Source organism: Eptesicus fuscus, chromosome 9 (genome assembly GCF_027574615.1).
Source record: "Eptesicus fuscus isolate TK198812 chromosome 9, DD_ASM_mEF_20220401, whole genome shotgun sequence".
In the NCBI taxonomy this organism is placed as follows: domain Eukaryota; kingdom Metazoa; phylum Chordata; class Mammalia; order Chiroptera; family Vespertilionidae; genus Eptesicus; species Eptesicus fuscus.
The window spans coordinates 71,089,903-71,101,989 of record NC_072481.1 but is presented as its reverse complement, the minus strand read 5'-3'; the positions used below and the strand labels follow the sequence as shown (position 1 = coordinate 71,101,989).

Genomic DNA, 12,087 nt, shown 5'->3' with positions numbered 1-12,087 from the left:
TCCTGGGGCAAGAACCTGGAGGGCGAGGCATTGTACTGCCCTTTGAACCACCAGCAAAAGGAACTCATTGTCTGCACCTTGGGCACCAGGGGTGTTGACCATCTGATGTCACCTCTGTGGGTGGCATTGGCGTGGCAGCTGACTGCCTGAGGGAGTGAAGAAGCTGGCTGGTAATCAGTATGACCCTTCCCCTGCAGCACAGCCTCTGCCTTTTACTGTGGAGAAATGGGCCCGTTGGTGACTCTGTGTGAGACAAACCAGGTCCCCTAGCCCAGTGGTCGGCAAACTCATTAGTCAACAGAGTCAAATATCAACAGTACGATTGAAATTTCTTTTGAGAGCCAAATTTTTTTAACTTCTTCTAACGCCACCTCTTCAAAATAGACTCGCCCAGGCCGTGGTATTTTGTGGAAGAGCCACACTCAAGGGGCCAAAGAGCCGCATGTGGCTCGAGAGCCGCAGTTTGCCAACCACGGGTCTAGCCCAGTGGTCGGCAAACTCATTAGTCAACAGAGCGGCAAACCGTGGCTCACGAGCTGCATGTGGCTCGAGAGCCGCGGTTTGCCGACCACTGCCCTAGCCCTCCAGCCATCACCTGTACTAGAGGCTTTGCTGCGTCCTGGCTCTCAGATTCTGGCCCCAGCATCCATCTGTCCCTGCCATTTCCATCAGCAATGAGTGGGGATATTTCTGAAGGGACCTGCTGTCTATGTTGCCAAGAATATCCGTCACTGGGTTGGAGGGAGGAGGTTGTTGCAGGAGCCACAGTTCTGCCTTTTGGATTTGCACAAGATAAGCTACTCCAGGCAACCAGGTGGAATCCATGCTCCCATTATCACATCCCATAGATCCAGCCATTCTGGTTCATGGTGGTTTTAATTATTAACTCTAAGAACTGTTTGATCTCCAGTGTACAATGGAGCTGATAATACATGTCTCCCGGTGTGAGAGAACTAAATAAGACACTAAGGTAAAAGCTCTCTGTGTCAATGTTGGCTCTCGGGGGCCTGGCACACGGGGTGAGTGAGGCTGCTTTGGGGGTCGCCGGCCGAAAGGCAGAAAGGTTTCTGTGACTGCTGCAGTCTTCGAGGAACACATCCCTCAAATCTGTGGCTGGGGAGGGGTTGCTGAGAGTCAGACTGGCAGCTATTCTGCCTGTGGGGGTAATGTTAACTACGGTATGCAAACCAGGCCCTTCTACCAGCTGGGTGAGGGCAGGTTTCTTCCCCTTCACGGTGTGAAAAGCCACTCCAGCAGCAGGAAGGAAAGGCTCGCTGCCTGCTTCCGTGTCTGTCTAGCTGCTCTCACCAAGCACAGCCCTGCCGATGCCTGCCTGTGTCCACGGCGGCCGGCGGGCTTTCTCTGTCTTTGCTCATGTCCATGACGACCAGGGTGTTCTCTGCACTTCTCTCTCTACTAGAAAAAAAAAAAAAGATCAAGTGAGACCATCTGAAGCCACATCTCTAAGAGCCACGGAAAGTCTTTCTGGATGAGTGGGGATTTTAGCTCACATGACTCTGAGAACTGGTGAACGCCAGTTCTCTCACTCAACAGTTTATATACAATTTCCAGTGGCTCCTGGGAGCCCCGCCCCACCCCCAGGTTAAAAACTGGAGGGCGAGGCATTGTACTGCCCTTTGAACCACCAGGTCTGGGCTGATTCTCATAGCTCTTCGGGCAGGACATGACGCAGAAGTAACCAGTGTGTCACCCAGATGCTAATGCTCGCAATCAGTTTACAGCAAGCATGTCAAACTCGCGGCCTGCAGGCCGCATGCCTTGTTTATGTGGCCCGTGTTAGCCTTTGAGTTTGACATGCTTGGTTCACAGCCATGAAAGAAGGAGATTCCTACAGAAATATTTCATTCTGGTGGCTAGAATTTGCTTGGAAAGAGAGAAGAAGGAATTAATAAGATCACTTTCTGTTTGACTTGGGCAAGCTTTCAAGGTTGAAACGAGGGGAGTGAGTCCTGACTCCCCTGGTGCCGACCTGCCCTGCGCCCCAGATTCCGGCCTTTCTGGAGCATTCCTCCGTGCCTGCTTCATCTGCTCAGTCACTGGGTAGCCTTGCTAGGTGGGCGACGGGCGTGGCGTGGCATTAGAAGAGTACACTGTAACTTGGGCAATTCCTGCCACTAGGGACTAGAGAGGAGGAGGTGCAGGCAGGAAGCAGCATCTGGGAGGACACAGGAAGCAGAGAGAGGGGAGCTGGGTGAGCCAGCAGTGTCCAAAGGGCTGTCCCGGGCACAGCTCTAATCCTAGGAATGGTTGGTGTCAGTGTCCAGTAATGCGGGCCAGTGAAGTGTGAAGGAGCCAGGCGCATGGGAGGTGGTCCTCTGGGGGCTCTAGGCTCACTGGGAGATCTCCTGGAGCCGGAGCCCAGAGGGCGAGCAAGGCGCAGGGGCGTGGTGGGAGGAGCCTCAGGCAGGCATCCAGGCGGCAGTCCAGGCCGAAACCCGGTTCTGCGGCCAACGTGGTGTGGGACCATGGGAAAGAGGGGTGCGACCCAGGTCCTGCGGCGGGGGCATGGAATCCCCAGTCAGACTGGCTGGAACAAGGGTGAGCACTGGGAGCTGAGTAGTTGTGATGCGCCCAGCAGCCCCCTGGGTGCAGGCCAAGTGGGCGGCCGCTGTGGGCACACAGGCTGTCAAAACAAGCCGCTCCCCTAACAACAGAGATTCTGGAGTAGCAAACCATCCGAGACATCTGAGCATATGTGCCATTTTCATACGTGGTCTGAAAATTTAAAGGCTAAGCAATGTTTTAAGGCTAAAAAACTCTTAAACTCCTCCCCATTTTTTTCCTGGCTTTCCAGGTCCAAGAGTTGCAGTAGCACTAGCCGGGGCCTGTCATTGGCTCAGGCCGGGACTGGCCACCCTGTTCCTGTAGCCTGGCGTTGGAGTGAGGTTTAGGGTGCATTTGGGCATGTGCCCTGTGGAAGAAACAAGCAGGGCAGATGGGGTTTGTCTTTTTCTTTGAAAATGGAAGGGCAGCTCACATTTCTGAGTGCCTGTTGTGTGTTGGGTGCCAGATTCTTTGTCATCTCATTTAATCCTCACAAAAATACTAGTAAGTGAGAGGAGCAAACTGAGGCTCAGAGAGGTTAAGACATTTCCCCAGGTCACCCAGCTTGCTGGTAGTACAGTAAAGACTTGAACCCTGCTCTGGCCTGTGTGGCTCAGTTGGTTGAGCATTGACCTATGAACCAGGAAGGAGGTCATGGTTCAATTCCCAGGCAAGGGCGCGTGCCTGGGTTTCGAGCTTGATCCCCAGTAGGGGGCATGCAGGAGGCAGCCAATGGTTCTCTCTCATCATTGATGTTTCTCTCTATCCCCTCTCCCTTCCTCTCTGAAATCAATTTTAAAAATATTTAAAAAGACTTGAACCCATCCTGGCTCTCCCTCTGCCCTCCTACCTCCCAGCGTGGCTTTTGAGACATGCAAATATGTGTCTTGCAGCTTCATTTGGGAAGATGTCATTTTCCAGAAGTGCTTGTGAGGGGGGAGCTAGTAGCAGCGGAGATGGGGCAGGGCCGCTGGTGTTTGCTGAGAGCCCTCACCGTTCTTGCCCTGCAGATGCCCCTGGGCCCATTTCTTTAGCTCTTCATGGGAGGGGCCTCAGAGGGGCTTGTGGGTCCCTGTTATTAGTTGCTTATATAGCTCACACGCACCAAAAATGGAAGGAAGGGGAAATAGAAACGCGTACAGCCAAGAAAACCTAGGAGCCATGATGCCTGCATAGTGAGTGTAGAACAGAAGGAAGCTGGGGAGGCGGGTGGGGGACCATCTTGTGTGGGTAAGACTCCCCGCGATCTACGGGTGGGCTGCTGGAGACAGAGGAATCCCTGAAATTAAAAACATTACACTATGTGCCTTTTGTTCTGGGAGGAGGGTCCATGACTTCCATAGACTACCAAAGAAGGCTGGGACCGCCAGAAAGTCCGACTACTGTTTGAAAGGTTGGAATTATGCCCCGTGCACATTCTTTTAATTTCAGCTTAATGCCAGGAACAGAAAATAAAGCTTGTATGATATAGGATTTCTGGGTGATACTGTTATCGGTGGAAGCGGAGGTCTTGGGGTGCCGTGAGGAAAAGAATTTCTTGAGGCCCCCACGGGATGATGGGGTTTCGTGGAAAGCTTCTTTACTGATGATGTAAAAGGGGTTCCCGTCCAAGGTCCCATCTCTGTCTGTCTCTCCAGGGAAGAAGTCCAGTCTTGTCATCAGCAGGGCCAGAGTTAAGGCCGCTGCCCAGAGTTTCTGCTCCATGTTAAAGTCCAGTCCGTTCCAGCAGCTGCCTAGCTTAGCTCGCGTCCCCAGATGCTGTCCATCGCGTGTGGACGACACAGCCATGGACCAAGTGGCTGCTGAAGGCCACATGGCTTTGGAGAGAGAACACGCGAGCGCGTGGGCGAGTGCGGGGCATGGAGCAAGAGAGAACAAGAGGGAAGGAACTCTTTGGGGATTTTAACCAGAAGCTTCTTTAAACTGACCAATTAACTCTTCAACATTTCATGCACTTCTGATGGGGTCAATCCATTGTTCCCCAGGCTAGACTTCAGGCAAGCACCTCCCCCGTGTCACCCAGACTTCACTGCACATGCACCCATCTCCCCCTTTCTTTGATCCCTTCCCCCAGTGATCTGCAGGGAACGGACCGTGCTTCCCGGGGGAGCGTGAAGCTGTAGCTTCCTGGTGGAGCTGCCCAGGTGACCGTGCTTATAATGCCTGGCCTCCCCTTTGCTCTCTTCCTATTACTAATATTAACCAGCTAATTGCGACAATAGGAATACCAGGAAGTGGTGATGGGGGAGGGAGACATATGAGGTGAAATTGAATGTGATAGTGCAAGAAAGTAGTCGGGCCTGGGTGCTCACCTAGTTTTGCTTCACATGATTAGTTAAATACCATATTTTCCGGCGTATAAGACGACTGGGCATATAGAAGATTTTCCTGGGTTAAAAAGCCATCTTATACTCCAGAAAATACGGTAAAAGGGACAGAAATTTGTGGGAGGACAAAGGCCCAGTGGAGAGAAATCTGTGTGTGAATACTGGCCTTAATCTTCTTGTTTATGTGCTAGGCAGATCAATACCATTTCCCGACAGAAACCATTTAGCAGCCTCCCCTTTCCTCCCCTTGAGGAATCGGGGGCCTGTCAGGCCGGGAGGTGTACAGCACACACTCGTAAACACCCCTCTGCTGCACCAGCGCGAGCCGGCTTCTTGCCCGCAGCCACACACACGGTGGCCAGAGCGCTGGCCTGCCTTTCCTGCCCTCTTCCCTCCCAGTCTAGTTTGCATTCCTTTTTGGAGCAAGAAATAAATCACACTTGCATATGGAAACACGTGTAGAGCCATCTCTGACTGAGCCTGGCCTGAGAGGTGACCTCTTCCCCAGCGCGTCTCCTCGCTCGCTCTCATGGCCTCCAGCTCCGCTGCCCCAGCCCTGTTGCTTGTGATGGGAGGGTGTGTGCTCTGCTACGAAGAGCTCCTCCCTCACCCCCCCCCCCTCCTCATCACACAGACAGGCCAGGTGGCTGGGAGGCTTTGGGGAGCAGGGCTGCCCCTTCTCTGGCCCACAGCTTCCTAGGTTCTTGCTGAGCCTGCAGAGGGCATCCTCAGCGATTTAGGATCGGGCCGTCCACGTTAATCTTCCTCCCCTGCTTCCTAGGACAGCAGGAGAAACGGAATCCGGAGCATTGGCCTTACTCCCTATCTCATGAACGCGGTCTTTGTTCCCCCGGAGCCCAGCCACTGGGGTGGATGGAGACAAAAAGCCAGGAAAGATCGATGTTTCTGGACAGGCGAAGTGTCATGGTTGCCACGAGAGGTTGAGCTGTTTGGACCATGACTGGTGGTCACTGACGCTCTGAGTGAGTCCCCGTGGGCAGGGACAAGCCAGGACAAGCCCGGATGTGCTGGAGAGCACAGTGCCCTCTGGTCTCAGCACGCACCGTCCCTGCGGCTGCTTGACATGGCCTAAGCTCCTCACCGCATGGAAGGCTGAAGGCCGTGATTCCGGGCTAGCTTTGGGGAGGGGAGTGAGGGTTTGGGGCAGCATCACATTCCTTGTCGCCCTGAAACAGAAAAGCATATACCTGGCAGGCACATCTTTCTCCCTCCGCTCAGATCTCTCACCCCATGCCGTCTCAGGGAGCAGGTCTACCTCACGGGGATGTGCAACCTCACGGGGGCTGTGGCACTTTGGGAAACAGACTCTGTACTCTCTTCCAGCCTCTCTTAGCCCAAGGGCTGCGGAGGAGAGGAAGCATGCACGTGTCTGTGAATATGGCTGGCAGGCAGCTCCTGTTTCCATGGTTACTAAGTAGTGCAGGTTAGTATTAGGGCTACCCAAGGGAACAATGGCATTGAAGGCCATGCTCCAGCCTGCTTTCAGCCTCTTCCCAGCTGGCTGGGCAACATGTGACCTGAGGTAACAGGGATTTCCTTCAAGGGTCCACCTGGCCACCCCGCCCTGGCTGTTTTCACAGGGGTTTCCCTTGGTGCCGAGAAATGCCTCCTCGTAGATCCAGGTGTGGTAGTGGGGGTGGGATGCGCTGGAGAGCGCAGACCTTTCCCGCAGCTCCATGTGGCTGCCTCTGTCCGTCGTCCCTGGAGTTGCATTAGCGACCCTGTACTCTGCCCACAGAAGGGCATGGCGTTTAGAAAACCCTGAATCCAGATTTGACTGGTCCTCAATCACATGTACGAAACCATCAGAGTCACCCTGCCCCAGGGTAGCACATCACAGCCTTTCCACGGGGCTGTGGGACAGGTTCACTTATAAGACGTTTAAAACAATCTTATTTTTGCTTCCATGTGATCAGACACCAGGTTCTGCAGTCACAGGCTGGATTCCCTGGTGCCTTGTCTGCTCTCCGCTGAGTGACACGCAGTTCTGGTCTTCTGTGTCTTTGTAACAAGAATAGAATAATCACTGTGGGATGCAAGTGGGGGAATTGATCAGTGTGGATGGGAGACATTTAAAAGCTTAACAAGTCAGTGAATTCATGCAATTACCATTTTTAGTTGCAATAACGAACAGGTTATTTTAGTCTCTCCTCCGCCATTTGAGGAGAAAATTGATTAAAACCTGTGACCCTTGCGTCGAAAAGATTTTTGGTGTGGAACACAGAAATAAAAAGTGTGTAGGCGCCCTAACCGGTTTGGCTCAGTGGATAGAGGCCTGTGGACTGAAGGGTCCCAGGTTCGATTCTGGTCAAGGTCATGTACCTTGGTTGCAGGCACATCCGCAGTAGGGGGTGTGCAGGAGGCAGATGATCGATGTTTCTCTCTCATCTATGTTTCTAACTCTCTATCCCTCTCCCTTCTTCTCTGTAAAAAAATCAATAAAATACTGTATATATTTTTTTAAAAAAGTGCGTAGGAAATACCTAATGAGATTAGCCATTCCTTTAATCCTGACGGAACCAGTTTTGGTGCATTTTGGAGACATTTCTTAGAATAAACAGGGACAGCCTCAGGTGACCAGCTGCGGGCCTGCCCTGGCCTGAGCGGCCTTTGTTTTGCTTTCACCCTGGCTCTGGAGCACTTGACTGCGTGATGCTATGTGATTTACATGACTGAGTTATTTGCGTATTTCCTTGCAGGAATGCACTGCATTCATGCTTTCTGCGGGTAGGGTATTGGCATTCAAAGGCTTTGGAATCCAAAGGCTTTGGCTAACTAACCTCTCGGAATTTCTGTGCAGGATTGAAGGAGCTGCTTTTCTTCCCCTTCCAGGCTGTGTTTTTTTTGTGTTGTTGTTGTTTTTTAGCCGTTTGGGGACTTTCTTAGCCTGAGGGAAAGGGGAATAGCAAGTGAACACTGGGCCCCTTACCTGGTGGCTGTTGGCCTGACTGCTGGGGTCATGGGCCCTGGCAGAGAAATGCCTCCTCGTAGGTACAGTACAGGACCGTGGAGAACGGTACTGGCCCACCTACTGGACCATCTTCCAGGGCCCCTCCAGCTAAACACACACCAACCGTGAGCTCTACTCCTCAGGTGCATGTTTCCAGGTCCTCAGGGGGGCTCCCCCAGACCCAGGAGTTCCCAGGGCTGCACATCCGACCTCCAGAGCCATGGAGGAGGGGGACGGAGAGAGCAGGACGGGAGTCAGCCCCTGGTCGCTCCTGTGGCGCCAGAGCCTCTGTAGGTCTGTCCTCATGGTGGACGTGGAAGGACTCTGCCCTGTCCCTCTCCACAGCACTCCGGCAGCATGGAAGCTGCTCACAGGCATTAAACAAACAGTTCCCTAGTTGTACAGGCCAACTTGACCCAGTCCAAAGGCCGAAGCCTCCTCTTGGACACGGACCCACTGGTGTGCTCATACCTCCCTCGTGCCTCCTCTGGTCGTGTCGTTTTCTGAACTGAATGGGCTCTGATTCTTCCCTGTGGCAGGTTTCTGCCTGTGCGAAGTTTTAGAAAGCTTCAGGACACATTCCATTTTTTGAGTGGCCAGAGCCACAGAAAGTTAGTACTTGGAACAGCAGGAGAGGAAGAGCTACAGGCAGAAACCTGGGTTAGATTCAAAAAACAAAAACACCAGAGTCATGGAGCATCCACTCTTAGTGGAATGAAAGGAGAAAAGCAATTACTTTCCCCTAAAGGCGTTAGGAGGCTCTTGGTGGGGACAAAGGCCTCTGAGCACAGAAGAAACCAGCTTGGCCAGGTTGGATGTGAGCCTCATGTGCTGGATCTGAGAGGGGGCCATTAAAGTGAAGGAAGGGAATGAGACAGACACTTGGGTCAGAAGAGTCTACACAGCCTGTCCCATCCTCCCAGTAGCCTGCCCGGCCAGGAGGGAGGGCAAGGGGCGCTCGGGATGTTTGCTGACAGACTTGCTAATTAAACACCAAAAGGCACTGTTGCTCTGACAGTAGTGAGGGCTGTGCCAACATTATCAGCTGCAAGCTGGCCGCCAGGAGCATCCTAATTAAAAATAAACAGTTCTGGGAGGGACTGGCAGAGCGGGGACAGGGATCCTGCCTGGGTTCCTAGGACTTCTAAGATTGCTCCCAGGGGAAAGTCACACCCTGGCCACCTCGAGGTCCTCTTCTCAAAGGAGCCTCTGTCCCATCACAAGGAGGTGTGGTGTGTGCTTCCTGAACCCCGAGGTGCTGGGGTGACAAGCAAGCAGACAGAGCCCCTCGGAGCAGCTGGCCTGGTGCCTCCAGCCCCGAAGGAAAGGCTGCTGAGGGGGTAACGATTCCTGCCAGGTCTCCACATTGAGGGGACAGCGAAAGCCCAAAGCCTCTTCTGAGAGAGGTTAGAATTTCATCAGAAAGCAAGTCTGGTCACATGAGAATTTCTGGCACTGTGTGCATGGCAGGCTGGATCGTATTGGCTTCAGCAGAGGGGAAAAGTCCCAGCCTGGCCTGGGAGAAGGAGCTGGCTCACTCCCCCGGCCACTGGACGGACGGCGGGCGGGCGCAGCACAGCTGCTGCTGAGCGGACCGGGGCTCTGATGCCCGGAGCCCCCTTTCTTTTAACCCTAAAGAAAGTGTGTGGTCCAGGGACTGAAGACAGAGATGCCTAAGGAATGCAGTGCTTTCCACGCCCTCTCGGCAGCTCTGTGCTGCTTCTACCACCGCAAGTCTTTCCTTGGAGTCAAGGTAGGTGTGGCTTTGAGATAAGGTCCATCTGAAACTATTTGGGGGTCTTCAAAGCATTCGTTTTCCGAAGGGCACGAGAGAAAGTTTGCAGCCGGCCTGGCTGTCGAAACAGAGGCGCTTTCTTTGACTGAGGGATCTTCATGAGCCCCTGGGGTATGTCTCCCCTGGAGGCAGAAGGGGGCTCCTTATCTGTGTTATGGGAGGAAGCTCTGTGTTTCAGGACACTTGCCGTCTCCTTGGGCTGAAATTTTATACCAAAGTAGCTCAATGAGACCAAGCTATTTTTCTTTCTTTCTCTTTGTTTCTCTCTCCCTTCGCTCATCATAAATGTGAGGTGGCTGAGCTCCTCTCCACGCTTAACCTGCGGATCCATTATGTCAATAACACATATAAATGTAGAGAAACTGCCAACTATCTCCTTTCCTATTGCAGCCAGGTTTCAAAACATTTCTGTATTCAGAGCTGTCTTTTTTCTTCCTGCTCCATTTTTAACCTTGGTTGCAAGAGCAGTGCCAAAGGTTTTGCATAATATGTCAATACACTATTTCGATGAAAATAGTCAACGAACCTCATTTGACTAATTGAAGACGAGGCCTGTATGTCTATGTTGCCCGCTTATGACAACGCTAAGAATTGGGGTGAATATAGGCTCCCACTGATTTGAGCCTGGGAGCTCTCAAGGAATTCTCCCACCCTGACGCAGAGCCCCTCTCCGGAGGGACTGCCGCAGTCAGTGCTGTTGGAAAAGCTACAGCAGGGTTACCAGCTTCTGCTGCTTTCTTCTCAAAAATGCCTTTTTAAAAAATCAGGAAAATTTAACAGGAAAACGTGTAAAAGGGAGAAAGACCCTGTAACAGGGGCCTTTGTAGGAAAACATACCCTCAGTGAGCTGCTGCGCTGCTGCAGAGGTCCGAGTCGCTTTCAGCCTCGCAGCAAAGTTCATTTCTGTCCCTCTGTCATGGAATTTGGAGGCGGGTGAGGAATCAATCACTGGGTAGAAGTGCTCTCTCCCTGATGTAAGAGCCCCTTTCTATCCTGGAGCCTGGGGGGTGATGTGAGGACCATGTGGTTTCTGACCTAAATATGGATCGTCCTGGCCTGGGGCAGATGAAGTCATGCCATTAGCAGTGTTTTAAAGCTGTCAAACATAGACCGGGAGGTCCCAAAGGGACGCGTGCACTTCAGGGACTGGCAGGAGGTTTTTACTCTCATAGAAGGCCTTTCATAAGCCAACTGCTGCTAATTCAGAAAAGTGTGACTCAGCAGCTGGTATGTGAGGAAACAGCCCATAAATATCCGGGTCTGAGTGATGCGATTCTGTTTGGATCCCCCCTGCTCCTCTGCTGTGTGCCCTCCAAGGCCTGATAGAGACGCAGTAATCTATGGGGTTAGTCTGGACCAGCCTCCTTCCGCTTAGCCCTTCCCCGCCTCCCCACCACGGCCTCGCTGGTGGTTGACTGTCGATAGAAATGCCTCCTTTCCAGCCGGGCTTTTTATCCCTGCCCCAGTTTGTTGCATCTTCATAGCCAGAGAGAGGGCCTGACCTGCTCCCTCACCAGAATCTGAAGCCTTCAAACCCAGCTTAGGGTTGCCCACTGGTCCTTCAGACGTGTTTGCCTGTCTGGTTTTGCTTAGATAGTTGCATGGGAAGGAAAGTCCACCTGTGCCCAAATCCCTCCTCCTGCCAACATTGCCCCATGATGATGCCGCCTCACTTTATTGACTTCCACTGTAATGAGGGGTTTCGGGTCTTGCTGCTCATAATTAGTCTCCATTGCAATTAGTTTCCAAATTAAATTGGGATTGATTGCCTGATAGCAAAGCGGAAATAAAGCTCCAGTTCTTGACCGTGGATGTTGCCTCCCCGGCATGAATTTCTCAGACCCAAAATAACACTGCGGTAGCCATGGTAACTTTCCATTTGCTCTAATCTATATCATCTCTGGAGAAAGTAGAATGTTATTAATAGTGTTTGTTGTATGGGAAGAAAAACTAAAAATATAAAAGCTCCTTCGCTACATAGGAGACCAGTCACGCTGGTGCTTGCAGGGAATAGGATCTTTGTAGCTGAGATTTTGCAAAATTTAGAATGTATTTAGGGGCCTCGTGTGGACATGTATACAAAGGCCCTGGGAAGGAATTAAATGGGAGGCCAAGAACGGAGAGAAGGAGAAAGGGTACCTAGTCGTTGCTGGCCCTCGAGGAGTGGAGTCAGAGACGAGATATTGCAGCCACTTTGAGGCCGTGACTTTAGCATCCCAGGCAGGTTCACAGTGGCAGTCATTGCACAGAAGGACCCCCGGACCTGGGCGAGAAAAGGAAAGGATATTCTGTTTATGCCCAGTGGGGAAGAGTTTGAAATGAAGATACTCCTGATCCATAACGTTAGGGGAGCACAGTCAAGCCCCAAAGTCCCCGAATGTCAAATGCAGTAGCACCACCCACGCGTGAGCACTCTGCTGAAGGGGGTG

At 52.3% G+C, this 12,087-nt stretch overlaps 1 protein-coding gene across 6 annotated transcripts in view; it reads left to right on the top strand.

Moving 5' to 3' along the window:
• Positions 1-12,087, top strand: part of BCAR3 (BCAR3 adaptor protein, NSP family member) — a 113,419-nt gene that overhangs the window by 53,640 nt on the left and 47,692 nt on the right. The window contains exon 1 of one of the 6 annotated variants that reach the window (XM_054721386.1): positions 9,121-9,616. The exons of the other annotated variants lie outside the window; for them this stretch is intronic. Within the exon in view, the coding sequence (XP_054577361.1) occupies positions 9,533-9,616 (84 nt within the window). The 5' untranslated portion in view covers positions 9,121-9,532. Of the gene's footprint in view, positions 1-9,120; positions 9,617-12,087 lie in introns of those variants that run through there. 6 annotated transcript variants of the gene reach the window in all.